The sequence below is a fragment of the Moschus berezovskii genome, chromosome 24 (genome assembly GCF_049115385.1).
Source record: "Moschus berezovskii isolate FMDL1 chromosome 24, NW_MosBer_1.0, whole genome shotgun sequence".
Classification (NCBI taxonomy): Eukaryota; Metazoa; Chordata; class Mammalia; order Artiodactyla; family Moschidae; genus Moschus; species Moschus berezovskii.
In genome coordinates, this window is record NC_142483.1 from 26,880,788 (window position 1) to 26,902,134 (window position 21,347).

General features: G+C 43.0%; 1 protein-coding gene across 1 annotated transcript in view; it reads right to left on the reverse strand.

The window, feature by feature from the left end:
• Window positions 1-21,107, reverse strand: part of SUCLG2 (succinate-CoA ligase GDP-forming subunit beta) — a 294,314-nt gene extending 273,207 nt beyond the window's left edge. The window contains exon 1 of the mRNA XM_055414285.2: window positions 20,951-21,107. Within this exon, the coding sequence (XP_055270260.2) occupies window positions 20,951-21,034 (84 nt within the window). The 5' untranslated portion in view covers window positions 21,035-21,107. The remainder of the gene's footprint in view (window positions 1-20,950) is intronic.
• Window positions 21,108-21,347: the final 240 nt, after the last annotated feature.

Below are 21,347 nucleotides of genomic sequence, written 5' to 3' on the forward strand. Positions count from 1 at the left end.
ACCACCCTTAGAAAGGAAGAAAAATATGACACATGTCATGGAACCCAAGTGTGTGTGACCAATGCACAACGAGGCGAAACAAACCAAAACATTGGAGTTTGAAGTAAAGAAAGGTTTATGGCAAGGGCCAAGCAAGAAGGATGAGTAGCTTGTACTCAAAAGACCTAAATTCCTCAATGGTTTTCAGAGAAGTCATTTTAAAGGCTACATCTGAGGTGATGGTATCAGGTGTGAGGTGATGGTATCTTTCTGACTAGTTAGTGGTGTGGTAAGAACAGTATTCCAGGAATCTCATTCATCAACCTTCTGGTTCCAACCAGTCTAGGGTCTCAGTATGGACCTGCCACCCTCCACCTGAGTTTGTTTGTTTGTTGTTCAGTCACTCAGTAGTGTCTGACTCTTTGTGACCCCACTGTAACATGCCAGACTTCCTTGTCCTTCACCATCTCCTGGAGCTTGCTAAAACTCATATCCATTGAGTCAGTGATGCCATCCAACCATCTTTTCCTCAGTTGTCCCCTTAACCCCCTGCCTTCAATCTTTCCTAGCATCAGGGTCTTTTCTAATGAGTCATCTCTTTGCATCAGGTGGCCAAAGTATTGGAGCTTCAGCTTCAATATCAGTCCTTCCAGTGAATATTCAGAACTTATTTTCTTTAGGATGGACTGGTTGAATCTCCTTGTAGTACAACGGACTCTCAAGAGTCTTCTCCAACACCACAGTTCAAAAGCATCCATTCTTCACTGCTCAGCTTCCTGCACAGTCCAACTCTCACATCCATACATGACTACTGGAAAAACCATAGCCTTGACTAGATGGACCTTTATCGGCAAAGTAATGTCTCCACTTTTTAATATGCTATCTAGGTTGGTCATAACTTTCCTTCCTGCCTTTCTTTGGGATTGGAATGAAAATTGACCTTTTCCAGTCCTGTAGCCACTGATGAGTTTTCCAAATTTGCTGGCATATTGAGTGCAGCACTTTCACAGCATCCTCTTTCAGGATTTGAAATAGTTCAACTGGAATGCCATCAGCTCCACTAGCTTTGTTCGTAGTGATGCTTCCTAAGGCCCACTTGACTTCACATGCCAGGATGTCTGGCTCTAGGTGAGTGATCACACCATCGTGATTATCTGGGTTGTGAAGATCTTTTTTGTACAGTTCTTCTGTGTATTCTTGCCACCTCTTCTTAATACCTTCTGCTTCTGTTAGGTCCATACCATTTCTGTCCTTTATTGAGCCCATCTTTGCATGAAATGTTCCCTTGGTATCTCTAATTTTCTTGAAGAGATCTCTAGTCTTTCCCATTCTATTGTTTTCCTCTATTTCTTTGCACTGATCACTGAGGAAGGCTTTCTTATCTCTCCTTGCTATTCTTCGCAACTCTGCATTCAAATGGGTATATCATTCCTTTTCTCCTTTGCTTTTCACTTCTCTTCTTTTCACAGCTATTTGTAAGGCCTCCTCAGACAGCCATTTTGCTTTTTTGCATTTCTTTTTCTTGGAATGCAAAATGGAATGGAATATTACTCAGCTATTAAAAAGAATGCATTTGAATCAGTTCTAATGAGGTGGATGAAACTGGAGTCTGTTATACAGAGTGAAGTGAATCAGAAAGAAAAACACCAATACAGTATATTGACACATATATATGGAATTTAGAAAGATGGTAATGATGACCTTGTATGTGAGACAGCAAAAGAGACAAAGATATAAAAAACAGACTTTTGGACTCAGTAGGAGAAGGCAAGGGTGGGATGATTTGAGAGAATAGCATTGAAACATGTGTATTACTGTATGTGAAATAGATGACCAGTCCAAGTTCGATGCATGAAACAGGACACTCAAAGCCAGTGCACTGGGACAACTCAGAGGGATGGGATGGGGAGGGAGGTGGGAGGGGCATCTGGGATGGAGGACACATGTACACACATGACTGATTCATGTCGGTGTACGGCAAAAACCACCCCAATATTATAAACTCATTAGCCTCCAATTAAAATTTAAGAAAAATTAAGTGTCTTTGTTAAGTAAGTGAGATAATTTTTGAAAAGCCACTAGGTACCCTAAGGCAAATAGATGGGGAAACAATGGAAACAGTGACAGACTTCATTTTCTTGGGCACCAAAATCACTGCAAATGGTGATTGCAGCCATGAAGTTAAAAGACGCTTGCTCCTTGGAAGAAAAGCTATGACAAACCTAGACAGAATATTAAAAAGCAGAAACATTATTTTGCCAACAAAGGTTCATCTAATCAAAGCTATGGTTTTTCCATTGGTCATGTATGGACGTGAGTGTTGAACCATAAAGAAAGCTGAGTGCTGAAGAATTGATGGTTTTGAACTGTGGTGTTGGAGAAGACTCTTGGGAGTCCCTTGGACTGCAAAGAGATCCAACCAGTCAATCCTAAAGGAAATCAGTCTTGAATTTTCATTGGAAGGACTGATGCGGAGGCTGAAGTTTAATACTTTGGCCACTTGATGCGAAGAACTGACTCACTGGAAAAGACCCTGATGATGAGAAAGACTGAAGGCAGGAGGAGAAGGGGACGACAGAGGATGAGATGGTTGGGTGGCATCACCGACTCAATGGATATGTTTGAGCAATCTCGAGAAGTTGGTGATAGACAGGGAAGCCTGGTGTGCAGCAGTTCATGGGGTCACAAATCGTCAGACACGACTGAGCAACTGAACTCAACTGAAGTGATCCTAAGGATAGGACTTATCTGATGGCTCAGTAAAGAACCTGCCTGCAAGGCAGGAGAACTCAGCTTCAATTCCTGGCTTGGGAAGATACCCTGGAAAAGGAAATGGCAACCCACTCCAGTATTCTCTCCTCGAAAATCACAGGGACAGATACCGTCCATGGGGTTGCAGAGAGTCTGACAGGACTGACCAAGTAACACTTCCACTTTCAACCTAAGGATGGGGGTTGGTTGCCAGGGGAACCAACCTAGTGATTAGAGGGTTAGAATTTTCAGTCTCACCCTTCCACCCCAGGCAGGGGAGAGAGGCTAGGGATTAAGTTCAAACACTGAAGGCCAAAGGTTTAATCATTCCTGGCTCTGTAATAAAAATCCCTGTACCAGGAGATTGGGAGAGCAGAAGTGTGGTCAACATGTGGAGACTGAGGGAGAGTGTTTCACTCCATAAGCCTCCCTGCACATTTTTCTATGGCATCTCTTCAATCTGGCTGTTCCTGGGTTAGCCTTTTACAATAAACTGGTAATCTAATGAGTAAAATGTTTCTCTACGTTCTGTGAGCCACTCTAGCAAATTAATGAAACCTGAGGAGGGGTTCATGGGAACCTCCAATCTATAATTAGTGGATCAGTAGTACATGTGACACCCTAGATTTGATATTGGTCTCTGAAGTGGGATGGCAGCAGTCATGATGGACGTGCCCTTAACTTGTGGAATCTAATGCTATTTCCATGTCAACAGTGTCAGACTTTAGTTGTATTGTAGGACACCCAGCTGCTCGAGAATTGCTTGGTGGTATTAAAAAACTCATACATTAGAACTAACATTAGAATCTATGCCCTCAGGCTCAGCATTCCCCCAAACCAGTCACAAGACTTCTGCTTCCATTTCAAACTTTTCTCTTCCACACTCAGCCATTCAGTCCTTCATCATTTTTTTCATCATTTTTAAATTAGTCAGGAAAATCTGTTTATAATTTCACTATCTCAAAATTTATTTAGTTTTTCTAACTAACCAAATAGCACATTTATTTTTTCATGCTAATAAAAAGGTTAAAAACTGAAGTCTTTTCTTTCTCTGTATTGTTGGTTTTCAACTTTAATGATACATCACTTTAAAAAAGTTATGAATCTTAACAAACACTCACCATTAATAGTTTATACACTTAATCAAAAATAATTAATAACTCTCAGCTTTCTTTATATTACTTATTAAAGACCTATGTAAGTAAGCCCTAAGGCTGGTATAAGACTGCATATTAAACATGGTTTTCCTGCCCTTCATTTCAAAGTTATGTTAACCCAAATACGTCCCTCAAAGTCCAGGTGGTCATCTGGACAGCAATTAGGAGAACACTAGCATAGATGGTAACATCAAACAAAAGATAAAGATCGTTTTCTTATAAAAATGTAATGAGATCTCCACACATAAGCTGAAAACTGTGACATTTTCTGATTACAAATGGCTGGAGAATGGCTATCATCAAAAAATCCATAAACAATAAATGCTGGAAAGGGATGTAGAGAAGGAAACTCTCCCAACACTGTTGGTGGGAAAGTAAAATGGTACAGCCCCTATGGAAAACAGGAGTTTCCCAGGTGGCGCTAGTGGTAAAGAGCCTGCCTGCCAATCCAGGAGACAGAAGAGGCACAGGTTTGATTTCTCATTTGGGAAGATCCCCTGGAGGAGGTAATGGCAACCAACTCCAGTACTCTTGCCTGGGAAATCCCAAGGACAGAGGAGCCTGGCAGGCTACAGTCTTTGAGGTTGCAAAAAAGTCGGACATGACTTAGCAACTAAACAGCAATGGCAAATACTGTTCTGCATTCTCAGCCATGTCCAACTCTTTGTGACCACATGGACTGTAGCCTGCCAGGCTCCTCTGTCCATGGGATTTCCCAGACAAGAATACTAGAGTAGGCTGCCATTTGCTCCTCCGGGGGATCTTCCCTACCCAGGGATTGAACCTGCATCTCCTACATTGGTAGGCAGATTGTTTACCACCAAGCCACCTGGGAAGCCCATGGAGAGCAGTATGGAGGTTCCTTAAAAAACTAAAACTAGAGCTACTATATGACCCCACAATCTCACTCCTAGGCATATGTCTGGAAAAAAACATGATCCAAAAGGATACATGCACCCCAATGTTCACTGCAGCACTGTTTACAACAGCCAAGACATGGAAGCAACCTAAATGTTCACTGACAGAGCAATGGATAAAGAGGATGGTACACATATGCAATGGAATATTACTCAGCCATTAAAAATAATGGAACAATGCCGTCTGCAGCTACGTGGATGGACCCAGAGACCGTCATACTGACGAAGTAAGTCAGAGATGGAAAAATATCATAGGACATCATTTATATGTGGACTCAAAACAGAAATGATACAAATGAACTTACAAAACAGAGAGACAACTTTAGAGAACGAACTTATGGTTGCTGGCAGGAAGGGATACTTAGGGAGTGTGGATGGATGTGTACACACTGCTATATTTTAGATGGATAACCAACAAGTACCTGCTGTACAGCATATGAAGCTCTGTTCAATGTGGCAACCTGGATGGGAGGGGAGTTTGGGGGAGAACGAACACGTGAATGTGTAAGACTGAGTCCCTTCACTGTTCACCTGAAACTATCAAAACATTGTCAATCAGCTATTCTCCAATACAAAATAAAAACTGTAAAGTAAAAAAAAAAAATCTAAAAGACTGGTCTCCACTCCCAATCTGGGCCTAAGTACAAGAAAGTCCTTAGCCCAAGAGATTACCTTGTAGATTTCCTTGTAGCCTTCCTGACATCAGCATGACACTACAGGGAACCTCCCTCTCTCCTTACCTGCCATTTCCCCACCTCAATTCTTCTGATCTGACTTGGCTTACATTGCTCATCTCCCTTTCAAGTTGCAATACTGAGGGGATTTAGGAGGAAAGCAGGGAAAACATCATGGGAGGTTTTTTACAAAAATAAAGCCCTTCTGTTTATTATTTATGCAGCCAGAACTTAACTGTATATTTGTTATACATAATCAATATTTTAATTCAGTTCAGTTCAGTCACTCAATCATGTCTGACTCTTTGCAACCCCATGGACTGCAGTATGCCAGGCCTCCCTGTCCATCACCAACTCCCAGAATTTACTCAAATTCACATCCTTTGCGGAGAAGGCAATGGCAAGCCACTCCAGTACTCTTGCCTAGAAAATCCCATGGACGAAGGAGCCTGGTAGGCTGCAGTCCATGGGGTCGCTACGAGTCAGACATGACTGAGCGACTTCACTTTCACTTTTTACTTTCACACATTGGAGAAGAAAATGGCAACCCACTCCAGTGTTCTTGCCTGGAGAATCCCAGGGACGGGGGAGCCTGGTGGGCTGCCATCTATGGGGTCACACAGAGTCGGACATGACTGAAGTGACTTAGCAGCAGCAGCACAACCTTTGAGTCGGTGATGCCATCCAACCATCTCATCCTCTGTTGTCCCCTTCTCCTCCTGCCTTCAATCTTTCCCAGTATCAGGGTCTTTTCAAATGAGTCAGTTCTTCACATCAGGTGGCCAAAATATTGGAGTTTCATCATCAATCCTTTCAATGAATATTCAGGACTGATTTCCTTTAGGATGGACTGGTTGGATCTCCTGCAGGCCAATGGACTCTCAAAAGTCTTCTCCAACACCACAGTTCAAAACCATCAATTCTTCAGCACTCAGCTTTCTGTATAGTGCAACTCTCACATTCATACATGACTACTGGAAAAACCATAGCTTTGATTAGAGGGACCTTTGTTGGCAAAGTAATGCCTCTGCTTTTTAATATGCTGTCTAGGTTGGTCATAACTTTTCTTCCAAGGAGTAAACGTCTTTTAATTTCATGGCTGCAGTCACCATCTGCAGTGATTTTAACTGACCATCATCAATTTGCTTTAACTGTTACATTTTAATTGATAGCTTATTTAATATATTTATTTAGATAATATACTTAATGAACCTCTGGCATCTTCCCTGGTGGCTCAGACAGTAAAGCGTCTGCCTATAATGCCTACCATGTGGGAGACCTGGGTTCAATCCCTGGGTCGGGAAGATCTCCTGGAGAAGGAAATGGCAACCCACTCCAGTATTCTTGCCTGGAAGATCCCATGGATGGTGGAACCTGGTAGGCTACAGTCCATAGGGTCGCAAAGAGTCGGACACAACTGAGCGACTTCACTAATGATTACATTTTAATTGATATCTTATTTAATATATTTATTTAGATAATATATTTAATGAACACATTTAAATGAAATTTAATCACATATAATATGATTTAATTAACTATGATTTAAATATAATTTATTAAAGTCAGTGATAATAATATAAAAACCAATAACTAAAATGTATTGATTATCTATGGCATGGTGCTAAGAGACTACAGGGCCTCAGTTAATCCTCAGTATAATTCTGGGAGGTGAATACTGTAACTGTCTACATTTTACCATGAGAAAACCAAAAACAGAGGAATTTCATCAAGTTTCAAGAATGAACAACTTTTTCACACAACTTTAATGCACCACTAGGAAAAACCTGCCAATCAATCTATGACACAAAGATAAAACACATCTATATTTCGAGAGGCTGAAATGTTAAAAACATAAAGTGTCTTATAAGAAAACATGTAATTTTCACAAGATCACAAATCTACTAAGTGTCACAAGTGAGGCTGAATACAGGCAGCCTGGTTCCAGTCCTGATTTATGTCTGTTGCGTTCATTTAGTCGCTAAGTTCTGTCTGACTCTTTTGCAACCCCATAGACTATGGCCAACCAGGCTCCTCTGTCCATAGGATTTCCCAGGCAAGAATACTGGAGTGGGTTGCCATTTCTGTCTCCAAATTATGCCCATTAAGTAAGTAAGTGAAAGTTGCTTAGTTTTGTCCTGATTCTTTGCGACTCCATGGACTGTAGCCCATCAGGCTCCTCTGTTCATGGAATTCTTTCCAGGCAAGAATAATGGAATGGATAGCCATTCCCTTCTCCAGGTCATCCTCCCAACCCAGAGATCAAACCCGGGTCTCCTGCATAGCAAGCAGATTTTGTACTGTCTGGGCTATCTGGGAAGCCTATTATCCTGGCATAATTATTAACAGTGCTCCCTTTAACTATCAAAAGTACCCCAGTTTCAAGGATAAAATATAGTTTTCATGGTTTAAATGAAATAAATCCTGTGCCCTGAGTCCAACATGACTGCATAATTAATGTGGGAGCCAGCACCCTCTGCAGATAGCTTCAAGGAAGTCCTGCCCAATATGGCAGGTTTTTATTGAGTGATGGCAAAAGAACCCAAACAAATCCTCTTAGGGAAGTGTAAAGTGGAGATGAACCCAAGAGAAGTTCAGTTCAGTTCAGTTCAGTTGCTCAGTCGTGTCCGACTCTTTGCGACCCCATGAATCACAGCACGCCAGGACTCCCTGTCCATCACCAGCTCCCGGAGTTCACTCAAACTCATGTCCATCGAGTCGGTGATGCCATCCAGCCATCTCATTCTCTGTCGTCCCCTTCTCCTCCTGCCCCCAATCCTTCCCAGCATCACAGTCTTTTCCAGTGAGTCAACTCGTCGCATGAGGTGGCCAAAGTATTGGAGTTCCAGCTTTAGCATCAGTCCTTCCAATGAACACCCAGGATTGATCTCCTTGCTGTCCAAGGGACTCTCAAGTCTCCAGCACCACAGTTCAAAAGCATCAATTCTTCAGCGATCAGCTTTCTTCACAGTCCAATTCTCACATCCACACATGACCACTGGAAAAACCATAGCCTTGAGTAGATGAACCTTTTTTGGCAAAGTAATGTCTCTGCTTTTTAATATACTATCTAGGTTGGTCATAACTTTCCTTCCAAGGAGTAAATTTCATGGCTGCAATCAGCATCCACAGTGATTTTGGAGCCCAAAAAAATAAAGTCTGACACTCTTTCCACTGTTTCCCCATCTATTTCCCATGAAGTGATGGGACCAGATGCCATGAGTTGGGTTACTTCAACTCAGATTATTGCTCCAAACAAAGCTGAGAAGTATTCCAGGGCCACATAAAGCCTGCTTTCTACATTTGTCTTGAAAACACTCACTTGACTATTTGGATGATTGCCATGATGAACCTTTACCCACTTAACAATTTTCTCCAGAGAATTATTTTCATTGTGATCATAAGAAAATGTTCTAAAACAAAGCCCACTACATCATGTTGTTTTTCAGTTGCTAAGTCGTGTCTGATTCTTTGTGAACCCACTTCTGCAACATGCCAGGCTTCCCTGTCCTTCATCATCTCCCAGAGTTTGCTTCAATTCACATCCTTTGAGTCAGTGATGTTATCCAACTATCTCATCCTCACCTTAATTTCTGATAAATTAGCCTAAGACTAGCCAAGTGAAAAGTGAGACAATCTTCAGAAATGTGAGAATGCAAAAAAAGAAACAAAGCAAAAGTGAACATGTGAACTTGGAGAAGAAGATGGACAAGTTAGTAGCAGTTCATAAAGGAACTCTAAATGGATCAGGCCACCCCACCAACACTGCACCCAGAGACCTCCTACTCAAGGGGCTATGATGCTTCTCCTCTCCAAGACCTCCCTACCTCAACCACAAATGGAAAGGTGGAGATGCATACTTTACAAAGAAGCATTCAGTCTTGCAGTTGGCCAGTGACTTGAACAATAGAGCAAAATGATGAGCTAGATCAATGAGATGTTCTTGTTATTAATACTGTAACATTCTGGGAGACAGAAATGGATGATGTGTTAGGCTTAGGAAGCTGGAGTTGACCAAAGAATGGACAAAGTTATGGGCAGGTGGAAGTTATAGAGAAATGGTACCCCTAGTAGCAACCAGTTAACACAAACGAAGATGCACAGAGGAGCCAACATCAAGGAAGATTAATCTTGAGTTCTGGTATGTGTCCCTTTCAATAAACCTTTCTCTTTTTTTACCCCCTTGAGATAAGTCCAAGGAGATCTTTCAACCAAAGAAGGCATAACAATCAACTGCATCATCCATACAAGAGAGAGAGCACAAAAGGAAATAACTAAGCCAGATGGCATGATTCCACTGGGCCCAGAACACCGTGAATACTGGATAAGGGAGGCATGGGGCTTGGAAAAGCTCTTCACTGTGCTCAAGTTTAGAAACCTGCGCTTTGCAAGCCTGGCAAATTTATGGGTCTTTATATTTCTCTTCTTTTATTCACCGTTCTTGTTCTGTAGGCCGTGACAACATGTCCAGAGAACACCTGAGCATAAGGACAGAGCACATGGTTCCATGGCAGAGATAAGCAAGGATCTTTCATTTCTATAGCAACTCACACCTTCTCTGCTAAGGGACGGTAAAAAAGCTTTTTATCATCTTTTTGGTACACGGCCAGCAATGAAGACCCAGCAGGGAGAGCATGAATCTTGTTCAGCCTCTTTCCTTAATAATACCAATGTTTCTCTTCTATTATGACTGCCACCATTCAGTCCATTTTAGTGAGAAGGACCATACATCAGTTTTCCAGGCACAGCTTGGGTTTCTCTTACACGTGCTGGTGTAATTATTCACAGTGCTCACATTCACTCTGGAAAGTATCCTGATTTGACAATAAAGTATGTGGTCACCCTGATTTTGATCCAAAACCCTCATTCTTCCTTCACTTTCACCACTCGAGGGAAAAACAAAAAACTCCCTCAACCTGTGACACAAGTCTACAAACACATTCGGTGTTCAGAGATGTTGAAATGTGAAAAAGAAAAAAAAAAGAATCTTGTAATAAAATATGTAGGTAATTTTCACACATCACAAAGATAACCAGTGTTGAGGGCAAGACTTAAACCCACGCAGTGTGAGTGCAGTCCTGGTCTGTGTCTATTATCCTGGGCATAATTACTGCCAGCGCCCAAACAGTACAACAATCTCCTGAATGACTTCCAAACTTACATCCCTCCAACCCTCTCCACACTACATGCAGAAGGAACACTCTAAAGCATAAAGCTGCCGCTGCCACCCCACTATCTAAAACACTTCAATGGCTCCCCTTGTCCTCCAGAACTAAACTGTATTACCAGACTCACAGGATTAGCAAAATTTTGCCCCTGTTTATGTCTCCAACCTCATCTCTCACTGTCCCTGACCTCTAACTTCACAAGGCACCTTATCCAATTCCTCAGGATCCTTGAGTCACAACCCTGGACCTAAGACAGCCTAGAAATGGAAATGGGATAAGCTCATGGAGAAATGAGGGTAGAAAAAGAGATATCAGACTCTTATTCCACCGCCATTCAACTTACACAAACCTATTCCTTAAGCTTTGCCATGTCTCAAATATCAACTCAAACATTATATCAAACTCCTTGATTTTAAAATAAAAATAAATTTTAGAGGTAAATGTTAGAAATTTATGCTTCTGTGACTAGTATTCACATGCTGTATTGTTGGACTCATTTCTAGAAAGGGACAAAAGCTGGCAACAGAATCAGCACATTGATCAAAGTCTGTACTCATAATACTAGAAAACTCTATCCTCTATCCTCTATCACCATTCCCCAAAACTCACTCTCCAAAGCCAGTTTCACAATGTGTTCAGTATTCCTGAAACACTAAAGGCAGTGCTGTGTGCTGAGCATACAGTGAAGGGCATGTGCCAGTTGCCCTTGGGTACATGTTAAGCACTGTAATCTAGTGTTTGGGTGTCCGCCCACCTCAAATCTTTGACGCACATGAGGTCCAGAAACCATAGCTACTAAGTCAACACTAAGATGTGCAAACATTTCTGGAATGAAGGAACATCCAGGATGGTGCAACTGAGCTCCCCATGTGACCTTCCCTACTGCCACCTTAAGCCTCACCAGACCTTCACCCGATCTTTGCAGTGAGAACTGGGGCCCAGGAGACAGGCCTTCAACTCTCTGAGCCTCGAGATCCCCAGATGTAAACTGAGAATAATCAGCTGTTTCACGTGGTTGCTGCAGGATTAAGTGAAACAAAACATTTGGAAATGCCAACACAGTACCTAACCCTGATATGGCAGCAAATGATAAATGCTTACCAAATCTGGGAAAGGAAAACTATTTTGACTTAATAAAGCCTAAATTTATAAAGAAACTAAATTTAGCTTCAAAAATTCACTGCAAGAGAAATAATGACTCTGAGCCTACCATCTAACCAGAACGTCAGATGTCATGCATATCATCTCACTCAATCTTCGTGACCATCTGTAAGAAGTAGCTCCTTTGAGAGAACAAGAAATTGAGGGTTGGTCAAGTTCAGTAATTTGTAGAGCTAGAATTTGGCAGACCTAGAATTTGAATTTAGTCCTATTTTAATGCAGAAATCATACCCTTTTCTCCTGCTTCCCTGATCCTGGAGCCTAGGGTGGAGGGTGTCAGATAAGAGACTGGTAAGAGTCAGATGGATGATATCACCCACTCAATGTATATGAGTTTGAGCAAGCTCTGGGAAATGGTGAAGCACAGGGAAGCCTGGCATGCTGTAGCCCATGGGGTCACGAAGAGTCAGACATGACTGGGCGATTAAAGAACAACAAAAGAGCCAGATAAGAAGACAATCGTGAAAAGCTGATTAGTTCATCTACATTAAAGAGCCTATTGATCAGGGTCAAAGAGAAAAGCGAAAAGGCTGGCTTAAAACTCAACATCCAAAAAACTAAGATCATGGCACCTAGTCCCAGCACTTCATGGCAAACAGAAAGGGAAAAAGTGGAAACAGTGACAGATTTTATTTTCTTGGGCTCCAAAATCATTGTAGATGGTGACTGCAATCATAAAGCTTGCTCCTTGGAAGGAAAAGCTATGACCAACCTAGACAGCATATTAAAAAGCAGAGATATCACTTTGCCAGCAAACGTCCATCTAGTCAAAGCTTTGGTTTTCCCAGTAGTCATGTACAAATGTAAGACTTGGACCATAAAGAAGGCTGAGTGCTGAAGAACTGATGCTTTCAAACTGTGGTACTGGAGAAGATCCTTGAGAGTCCCTCAAACAGCAAGGAGCTCAAACCAGTCAATCCTAAAGTAAATCAACCCTGAATATCCATTGGAAGGACTGATGCTGAAGGTGAATATCCAATACTTTGGCCACCTGATGCGAAAAGCCAGTTCACTGGAAAAGATTCTGATGCTGGGAAAGACTTAGAAGGGACCAAAAGAGGATGAGATGGTTGGATGGCATCACCAACTCAATGGACATGACTTTGAGCAAACTCTGGGAGATGGTGATTTTAAGCAGGTTATTATGTGACTGGTCTATGCCTCTGCTCTGTTACATGCAATATGAAGACAGTACAATCTGCCTGCAGTAACATGTAAGGTTTAAGGAAATCATGCACAGCAATCACTCTGCACAGAATCTGTCACATATGAATGCACAGTACTATTATTATGAAAGCCCTTTCACCACCAGACTTTTCCTTTCTCACTTGCCTAAATTATCTGTGTGTGTGTGTGTGCTCAGTCACTTCAGTCATGTCCAACTTTTTTGCAGCCCCATGGACTGTAGCCTGCCAAGCCCCTCTGTCCATGGGATTCGCCAGGCAAGAATACTAGAGTGGGATGCCATGCCCTCCTCTAGGTGATCTTCCAAACCCAGGGATCAAACTGGTGTCTCCTGCATCTCCTACACGGCAGGTGGATTCTGTACCCACTGAGTCACATGGGCATCAATCCTCAACTTTTCTGTTACTTACCTGTCTCTAGTTCTCTGCACTCCATGAATTCATCTAAGCCACAAAAGCTTACTGGATACCTGGTCAGGCAGAGTGGTAAAATAGGAGTGCATAAGAAGTCTTTACCCTCACAGACTTACATTTGTGGGAAAGGAAGGAAGACAGATAATAAAACAAACAAATAAAAACACATAATAAACTACCAAATAAAGTGGTAAAGAATCTACCTGCAATGCAGGAGACCTGGGTTCGATCCCTGGGTTGGGAAGATCCCCTGGAGGAGAGCATGGCAACTCAATCCGGTATTCTTGCCTGGAGAATCCCCATGGACAGAGTAGCTTGGTGGGTGACAGTCCATGGGCTCACAAAGAGTGGGACACAACTGAGCGACAAAGCACAGCACAAAGTGTTAAAAAGCAGGTGAGAAGCAGAAAATAGTCTCAGGGGAGAAGGTTAGTCAGATAATATCTTATATAGCAAAAGCCCTGTTGGAAGACTACTTAGAATCAGAAAGTTGAATGACAAGCTGAATGATGGGAGAGGAGAACAAGGCCTGAGATCAGAGGGAACAGCGTTTCAGGCAGAGGAAAAAGCAAGTGCTTCTAACGGTGCCTTAGAAGACCAAAAACATAGCTCTACTGATCTCACAATGCTGCAGTATGATTACTGGTTTACACACCAGTTTTGCCACTAGACTACGAGCTCCCTGAGGGTAGGGCTATGTTCTTCTTCCTGCACTCCCTCACTCATGGTACATTCTCTAAAGCACTAGATTTATAGGGAAGATTGTCTTCCCTATAAATAGTCTCTGCCTTCAGGGAGCTTACAACAAATAGCATTGGGCAAAGACTAAGCATTCAGAAAATATTTACTAAGTGAACAATATGTGCTTGATGTTCAATTATGTAGTTCAATATCGTGGCAAATTCTGGCCTTTCTACAGCCCTTCTTTCCTTCCTCATTTGCCTAAAAGATCTCCACCAGCCTTTCATGTCTGCTGCAATGACTCCTCTAATCTCCCCATCTCTCTCTCCTCTGCCTTGCCCCATAATCCACTCCACTGGATGCCTTCTCCTATATCCTCTTTACCAGACTAATTTTAATGTCATTTCCCAAAATTTCATCAATATACTGACTTTCTGCACTGCTTCCCAGGTGTTGCAGCGGTAAAGAATCCGTCTGCCAGTTCAGGATATGCAGGAGACATTGGTTCGATCCCTGGGTGGGGAAGATGCCCTAGAGGAGGAAATGGCAATTCGCTCTAATTTTCTTGCCTGGAAAATCCCATGGACTGAGGAGCCTGGCAGGCTACAGTCCAAGGGGTTGCAAATGAGACATACACGACTGAGCACACCCAGCACACACACACTGATTTTATTATTTGCTCAAATATATAGAAATCACTCAAATTCTTTGGGCAAACGTTTTCATCAATTAACAGAGAATGATGGATATAGCTAGCAAAGGACAATACCAGATTGAGTGAATCGTAAAATGAGTTGAAAGACAAATGATCTGAAGTTGCATATATAACTGCTTTTCCTCCCCAAAATACAAGATATGTCAGTGAGTTTCTGGGCATTGTGCCTACAGAATTGGGCCAGGATACAAGGGCAGCAAGATTCTCGCGACTGTGGGACTGTGTACTCCATCTCTCATCCATGAAAGAAATGTTTCCTTCTCATAAACAAAAACAACTTGGGATGAGCTATCACTTAAAGATCTTCCCCACAAAGAAATCAGTAGTTTAGCATCTAAAGTATTTGCCATTAATTTCCTTTTCTAAGGACACTGCAGTTTTTCTTCATTTCCAAAAAGAAAAAAAGTCAGATATTTATTCTTCTAGGCAAGAAGGCAGTCACAACTTCCAACGCAGTCTCCACAGCCATATTTAGCTGATTAAAAATTTCCAGGGAAGCTGCAGGCTTCACTTCTAAAAGCCAGGCATCTATCTTTCTTTTCCCACTTCTGGAAAGAGCAGAAAATCAAGCTGGAGTCATCTATTGTAAGGTGTACAATAGAAGGGGCATGGTTTCCATTTCCCTCAACAAGCCACATTCCACCCTGAGTTCCTGGACAGAAGCTGTGGGCTTTTTAGAGAACCACACACCAAGGACTGTACAGCTAGGGGCCTTAGGGACAGTGTTTCCCACAAAGTCTCTGCTTCTCCTACAATAGAACAGTTCTGTGAACTTCACCCAACCATTATGAGAGGGTAAACATACTAAAAAGCTAAATACCATGATTAGATTACTATTAAACATTTAAACTCAGTGCCCTCAATCAAGACTTCTCCTAAGACATGACTAATGTAATGGACTCATTTCAGTGCCCAATAAGGCTGTGCCTTGCTATACTGTGCTATTTATAATAGAGCGCACTATAATTACATGCCTGGCCTTTGGCAGCCATGCCTGGCCTTTGGCAGCCAGACTGGGATTCAGCTATTTTTTACTAGCTGAAAAACTGTGGGTAAGTCATACAAGAACTATAAGTTTTTAAAAACTCCTTACCAGACCCTGCAAGGCCCCACCTGATCCAGGCCCTGCCTACCTTACACATCATGACTAGTACTATCATGTTCCGCCTCTTTAATCATTTGGATATGCTGAGTTCAGGCCATACCTAAGGGCCTTTGCATTTGCTGTCCTCTCTTCCCCCAGAATGTCAAGTCACCTGATTGGCTACTTTTCAGTACTCAGGTCTCCATTCAAATGTGAAAATGCCACCTCCAGGATCTCATAATGTTGATTAAATGAGTGCATATAATTCCATTTACTTAAAGTACAAAACTAAACCAGTATGTGGTGACTTAATTCAGGAGACCAGTTACTCTTTTCTCAGTAGGAGTACTGTAACCGCACAAAGGTGTCCTCTGAATTGCTGCTATATGATTAATTTCTTGATATGGATCTGATCACCTGGACACATTCAGTTTGTGAAAACTCAAATTGTTCACTTATAGCATGCATATTTTTAGTATACGTGTTCAGTTCAGTTCAGTCGCTCAGTCGTGTCCGACTCTCCGCGACCCCATGAATCACAGCACGCCAGGCCTCCCTGTCCATCACCAACTCCCGAAGTTCATTCAAACTCATGTACACTGCAATAAAAAAATTAAACCAAAACAATAAAAAGAACAACTTGTCAAACTGGTTTTCCTTGATAAACTAATCTATGACACACCATCTGGGCTAGACTATTCATTCTCTACCCCAAGACCTTGTTTTACTTTCTTCATAGCATCTGTCACTGGCTGAAATAATTTTCATTACTGTTTATGTAAGTACAGTCTAGCCATTTTCCACCCCTATTAAAATACAATATCATGTGGCCAAGATCTCTACCTGTCTTGTTTACCATCCCCAAATATCAGCACTTCAAACGGCCTTTTTCCAGTAAGAAACTGAATAGAAAAAAATATATGTAAAATAAATGGCGAAAGGGTGGCCCTTTAAGGATCTAACATCAAATAAAAGTCATTACTTAAGTGTTAGAAAAAAAACAACAGGAACTGTGGGGCTAACTATGTGAGGCCCAACAACAGAGGAAACAAAATGCCAACATTTGCTGTTGTTCAGTTGCTCAGTTGCTCAGCTGTGTCTGAGTCTTTGTGACCCAAGGACTGTAGCACGCCAGGCTTTCCTGTCTTTCACTATCTCCAGTTTGTATAAGCATCAGGAAAGTGAAAGTAAAGGTCACTCAGTTGTGTCCAATTCCTTGCCACCCCATGGACTGTATGTCCATGAAATTCTCCAGGCCAGAATACTGAAGTGGGTAGCCTTTCCCTTCTCCAGGCTATTTTCGCAACCCAGAGATCAAACCCATGTCTCCCACACCTGAAGCCCACATTTCAGGCGGATTCTTTACAAGCTGAGCCACAAGGGAAGCCCTAAGAATATGCGGCAAATTTAACTATGAGGATGGGATAGATAGTGTCATTCTATGGCACTCTGTGAGAGTGGTTGAAGTTACTTCTCACAGCAGAAACTGGATCTTTTTTTTTTAAGAGTAACTCTTCACAATGTTATGTTAGTTTCTGCTATACATCAAAGTGAATCAGCTCTATGTATACATATATACTCTTCCACTTAGATCTCCCTACCCCCTCCCATCCCACCCATCTAGGTCAGCACCAGAGTCTATCATACAGAGTGCAGTAAATCAGAAAAACATGTATCGTATATTGATGCGTATATGGGAAACTGGGTCTTTTATCTCTATACACATAAAGGTTTTGCACAAGGCATGGCACAAAGTAGGTCTGAGCCAAGAATAGCAACCGATTTCTGAGTCACTTCGGGAGGATTCTAAAGTTTCCTGGAAAAACAGGGTCCTATTCAAGTATAACGTCTGCCCTGGGCAAGGGAGTAAGTAAACACAACATAAATGCATAGACAGGTGGAGCAAATACAAAGAAACACCCAATAATATGAAAAGGGCTCCTTACGTAACATCTATTTTTTTCTAAGATGTTTACAAAGAAGAAAATTAAAATGGATCAGTAGTGTTGGTCATGGTTACTTACTCTATGCTCTGCAGATTAACTTACATGCTGGTATAATGTATTTTCATGAAGAAACTTATACCAATGGAAAAGGAAAAGAAAATCTTTAATCTGGAATCAGCTCTGCCACAAACTCTCTTTATAACCTTGAACAAGTCCTTGAACTTCTTTAGTGCTCCATTTTTCAACCTGTGAAATGAGTTTTTTGGATCGGATGCTTGCTAATGCCCATTTCCAGTTCCTGAACACTGTGTACTATTCTTGACTTAAAAAAAAAAAAGAATTCTCATCTCCTAAGTTTGTGTTCACAGGACAACACTTCATCTACAAGTACGTAAATCAAAGTTTTCAGATAGAGTGAGGTTCAGTTCAGTTCAGTTCAGGTAGAAGATTCTTTTACCCAGTCTTCTTGCCAAACCAAGGGTATCCCCCACCCAGATTTTCTAAAGTGTTGTATTCAGGCTCCCATTTCTTGGTAAGGCAAGAAGCCCTATCACACTTCAGCTAAACACTTGGATGTTTCTGCACAATTATTTCTTTTGCTCAAATTTCCACTGCCTTAGGCCTCATGTTTCTCATCAATTCAAGTCTACTCTCATAGTTAGCACCACAGTTTTTGGTTTTTTTCTAACATTTAATGAATGGAACTTGATCACCTGGAGGTATTCCCCTTACTCTATTACAAGTTATTGGTGATTTTAATTAGACAAAAGCCACCATTACCTTTGCTAGCCTACCATACTGTCAAGTGCCTATTAAAGATATTACAGTAATGTTATTAGCACCTTTTAAATTTGCATTAACAAAAACACACAAATAAGAAGTCAGGAAAAGAAAAGAAAAAAAATAACTCAGATGTCATAATTAACCAAAGTTTCAGTTCAGTTCAGTTCAGTTCATTCGCTCAGTCGTGTCCGACTCTCCGCGACCCCATGAATCACAGCACGCCACGCCTCCCTGTCCATCACCAACTCCCGGAGTACACTCAAACTCATGTCCACAGAGTCGGTGATGCCATCCAGCCATCTCATTCTCCGTCGTCCCCTTCTCCTCCCGTCCCCAACCTTTCCCAGCATCAGAGTCTTTTCCAGTGAGTCAACTCGTCGCATGAGGTGGCCAAAGTATTGGAGTTTCAGTTTTATCATCAGTCCCTCCAATGAACATCCAGGATTGATCTCCTTTAGAATGGACTGGTTGGATCTCCTTGCAGTATAAGGGACTCTCAAGAGTCTTCTCCAACACCACAGTTCAAAAGCATCGATTCTTCGGCGATCAGCTTTCTTCAACTCAAAAAATCATCAGTAGCTATCTTTCAATTTAAAAAAAAAAATACCATACTATGCAGGTAAAACTGCAGAAATGATCATTTGTCTCTCATCAATTAAAAATGGGGAAAAGGACAAGGCTGTGCTGCGGACAAGCCCCATATCGTTTTATTCAAAAGGGAAGAGATATTTCTAACAGAGAGTAAAAAGTTGAGTAGTTGAGTCATTTCTCCAAGAGTCATCACCAACTCATAACTCCCCAAAGGCCTTCTGGCTACTATGGCTTTTGAAACCTACAGAAAGTAAAATCTCCTAGAGGCCAAGTTCTAATAGCTATTTGGTGTCCATCAGTGGCCCTCCTAGGATTTTATTCTCTAGAAACAAGGAGAAAGAGGACAAGGCCAATACTCAAATGTGTTCCAATGACAGGATTGAATTTTCACTAAATTGAGGAAGGACGGCTCCTATCATTCTCCTTGACCCCCTCATTTCACCAACTCAGCACCCCACACCCACACCCAATCCTGCCAGTCTGCAAAAGCAGGCAGCTCACTCCAGGAAGTGAGTTACTAAACCAGCAAGGCTGGGGTGGGTTTCTAGGTACCTTCATCACATGGTCTAACAAATGGGTTCAAAAGCAGGACTGGCAACTGAGGACTGGCAGTTACCTCAGAACAGGTAACCGAGGACAAGAAAAAAATGTTTCCTGCCATTTTAGTAAACAGTAATGTTGCCTACCGGAGAAGGCAATGGCAAGCCACTCCAGTACTCTTGCCTAGAAAATCCCATGGACGGAGGAGCCTGGTAGGCTGCAGTCCGTGGGGTCGCTAAGGGTCGGTCACGACTGAGCGACTTCACTTTTACTTTTCACTTTCACACATTGGAGAAGGAAATGGCAACCCACTCCAGTGTTCTTGCCTGGAGAATCCCAGGGACAGGGGAGCCTGGTGGGCTTCCGCCTATGGGTCACACAGAGTCAGACACGACTGAAGTGACTTAGCAGCAGCAGCAGATAACGTTAAGATGCATATCAAAGGAATAATTTCAATATGCCCAGAGTCTTACACCTTCCATATGGAGAAAAGCATCAAAATCACTAACTTGTCATATTTATATTTTGTGATTAGTCTTAACCTTTTAAACTTCCACAACAAGGTTTGGTTTGTTTTCCGGCAAAAACTCCTATTTTTCCTAAAAAAATCCTGGCTCCTCCCCTACCTCTTTCCAACAATTCCTGAGAGCTATCCAGAAACTTCCTCAGGCTACAGTCCTCAAGAAATGCCTCAAAAAAAATGTATTTCTCAACTTTTAGGTTGTGTTTTGGTTGTGTGTGTGTGTGTGTGTGTGTTGGCAACACAATAACACCTCAGGACTTCAAACCCATGTGTGGGGTGGTGGGATGGAAGGGTGTGTGTGTGTTGGCAACACAATAACACCTCAGGACTTCAAACCCCGTTTCCAGGAACTTTTCCTGAAGTTGCCTGTGTAGCGCCTGGTACAGGGCCCGGCGCCCTCCCGGGCGCTGAGGAAATCCACGTCAGCGACAACTGGGAGTTGGGAGGCTCTGACTCTGAGGTGGCCCCGGCTGTCATTCACCCCTCAGCCGGGACCCCACCTCCCACACCTGAAGCAGAGGGTGCTGGGGTCCCTCGTGCGACCCAGACGCAGCACCGCGCGTCCTCTCTCCACAGGTGTGGCGCCGCGGCGACCGCGCACCGGGTACCAGGAAGAGGAGGCCAGAAGGGGACGGAAGGGGACCAACGGCTGCTCGAGGCCCCCACCGAGGGATCCGCTCACCTGGGACCTGGCCGCCAGGAGCGGGGGCCGGAGCGCCAGGTCTCTGAGAAGTTTCCGGGCCTGCGCTCCCACTGGGGCCGCCATCTTATCCAGGAAACCGGCGAGGGGATCCTGACGGGGCGCCGGCAGGGCGCGGGGGGGCTGGAAGAGGAAGGGAGGGGGAAGGGGCGGGGCCGCCCGCCGCCCGCCTCCGCCCCCGCCCCCACGCCCCGCCCCCGCCGACCGACCCGCCCCCGCCACCCGCCCCCACGCCCCGCCCCCGCCGCCCGGGCGCGCCCGTTGACCCTGAGACGCGGCCACTCTCCTGAGGGAGCACCTGTAGAAGCCCTGCGTCCCCCACGACGACCGCCACCTCGGCCCCAAATTCACTTTCAGCATTCGGAGCCTCCTCTCCGCG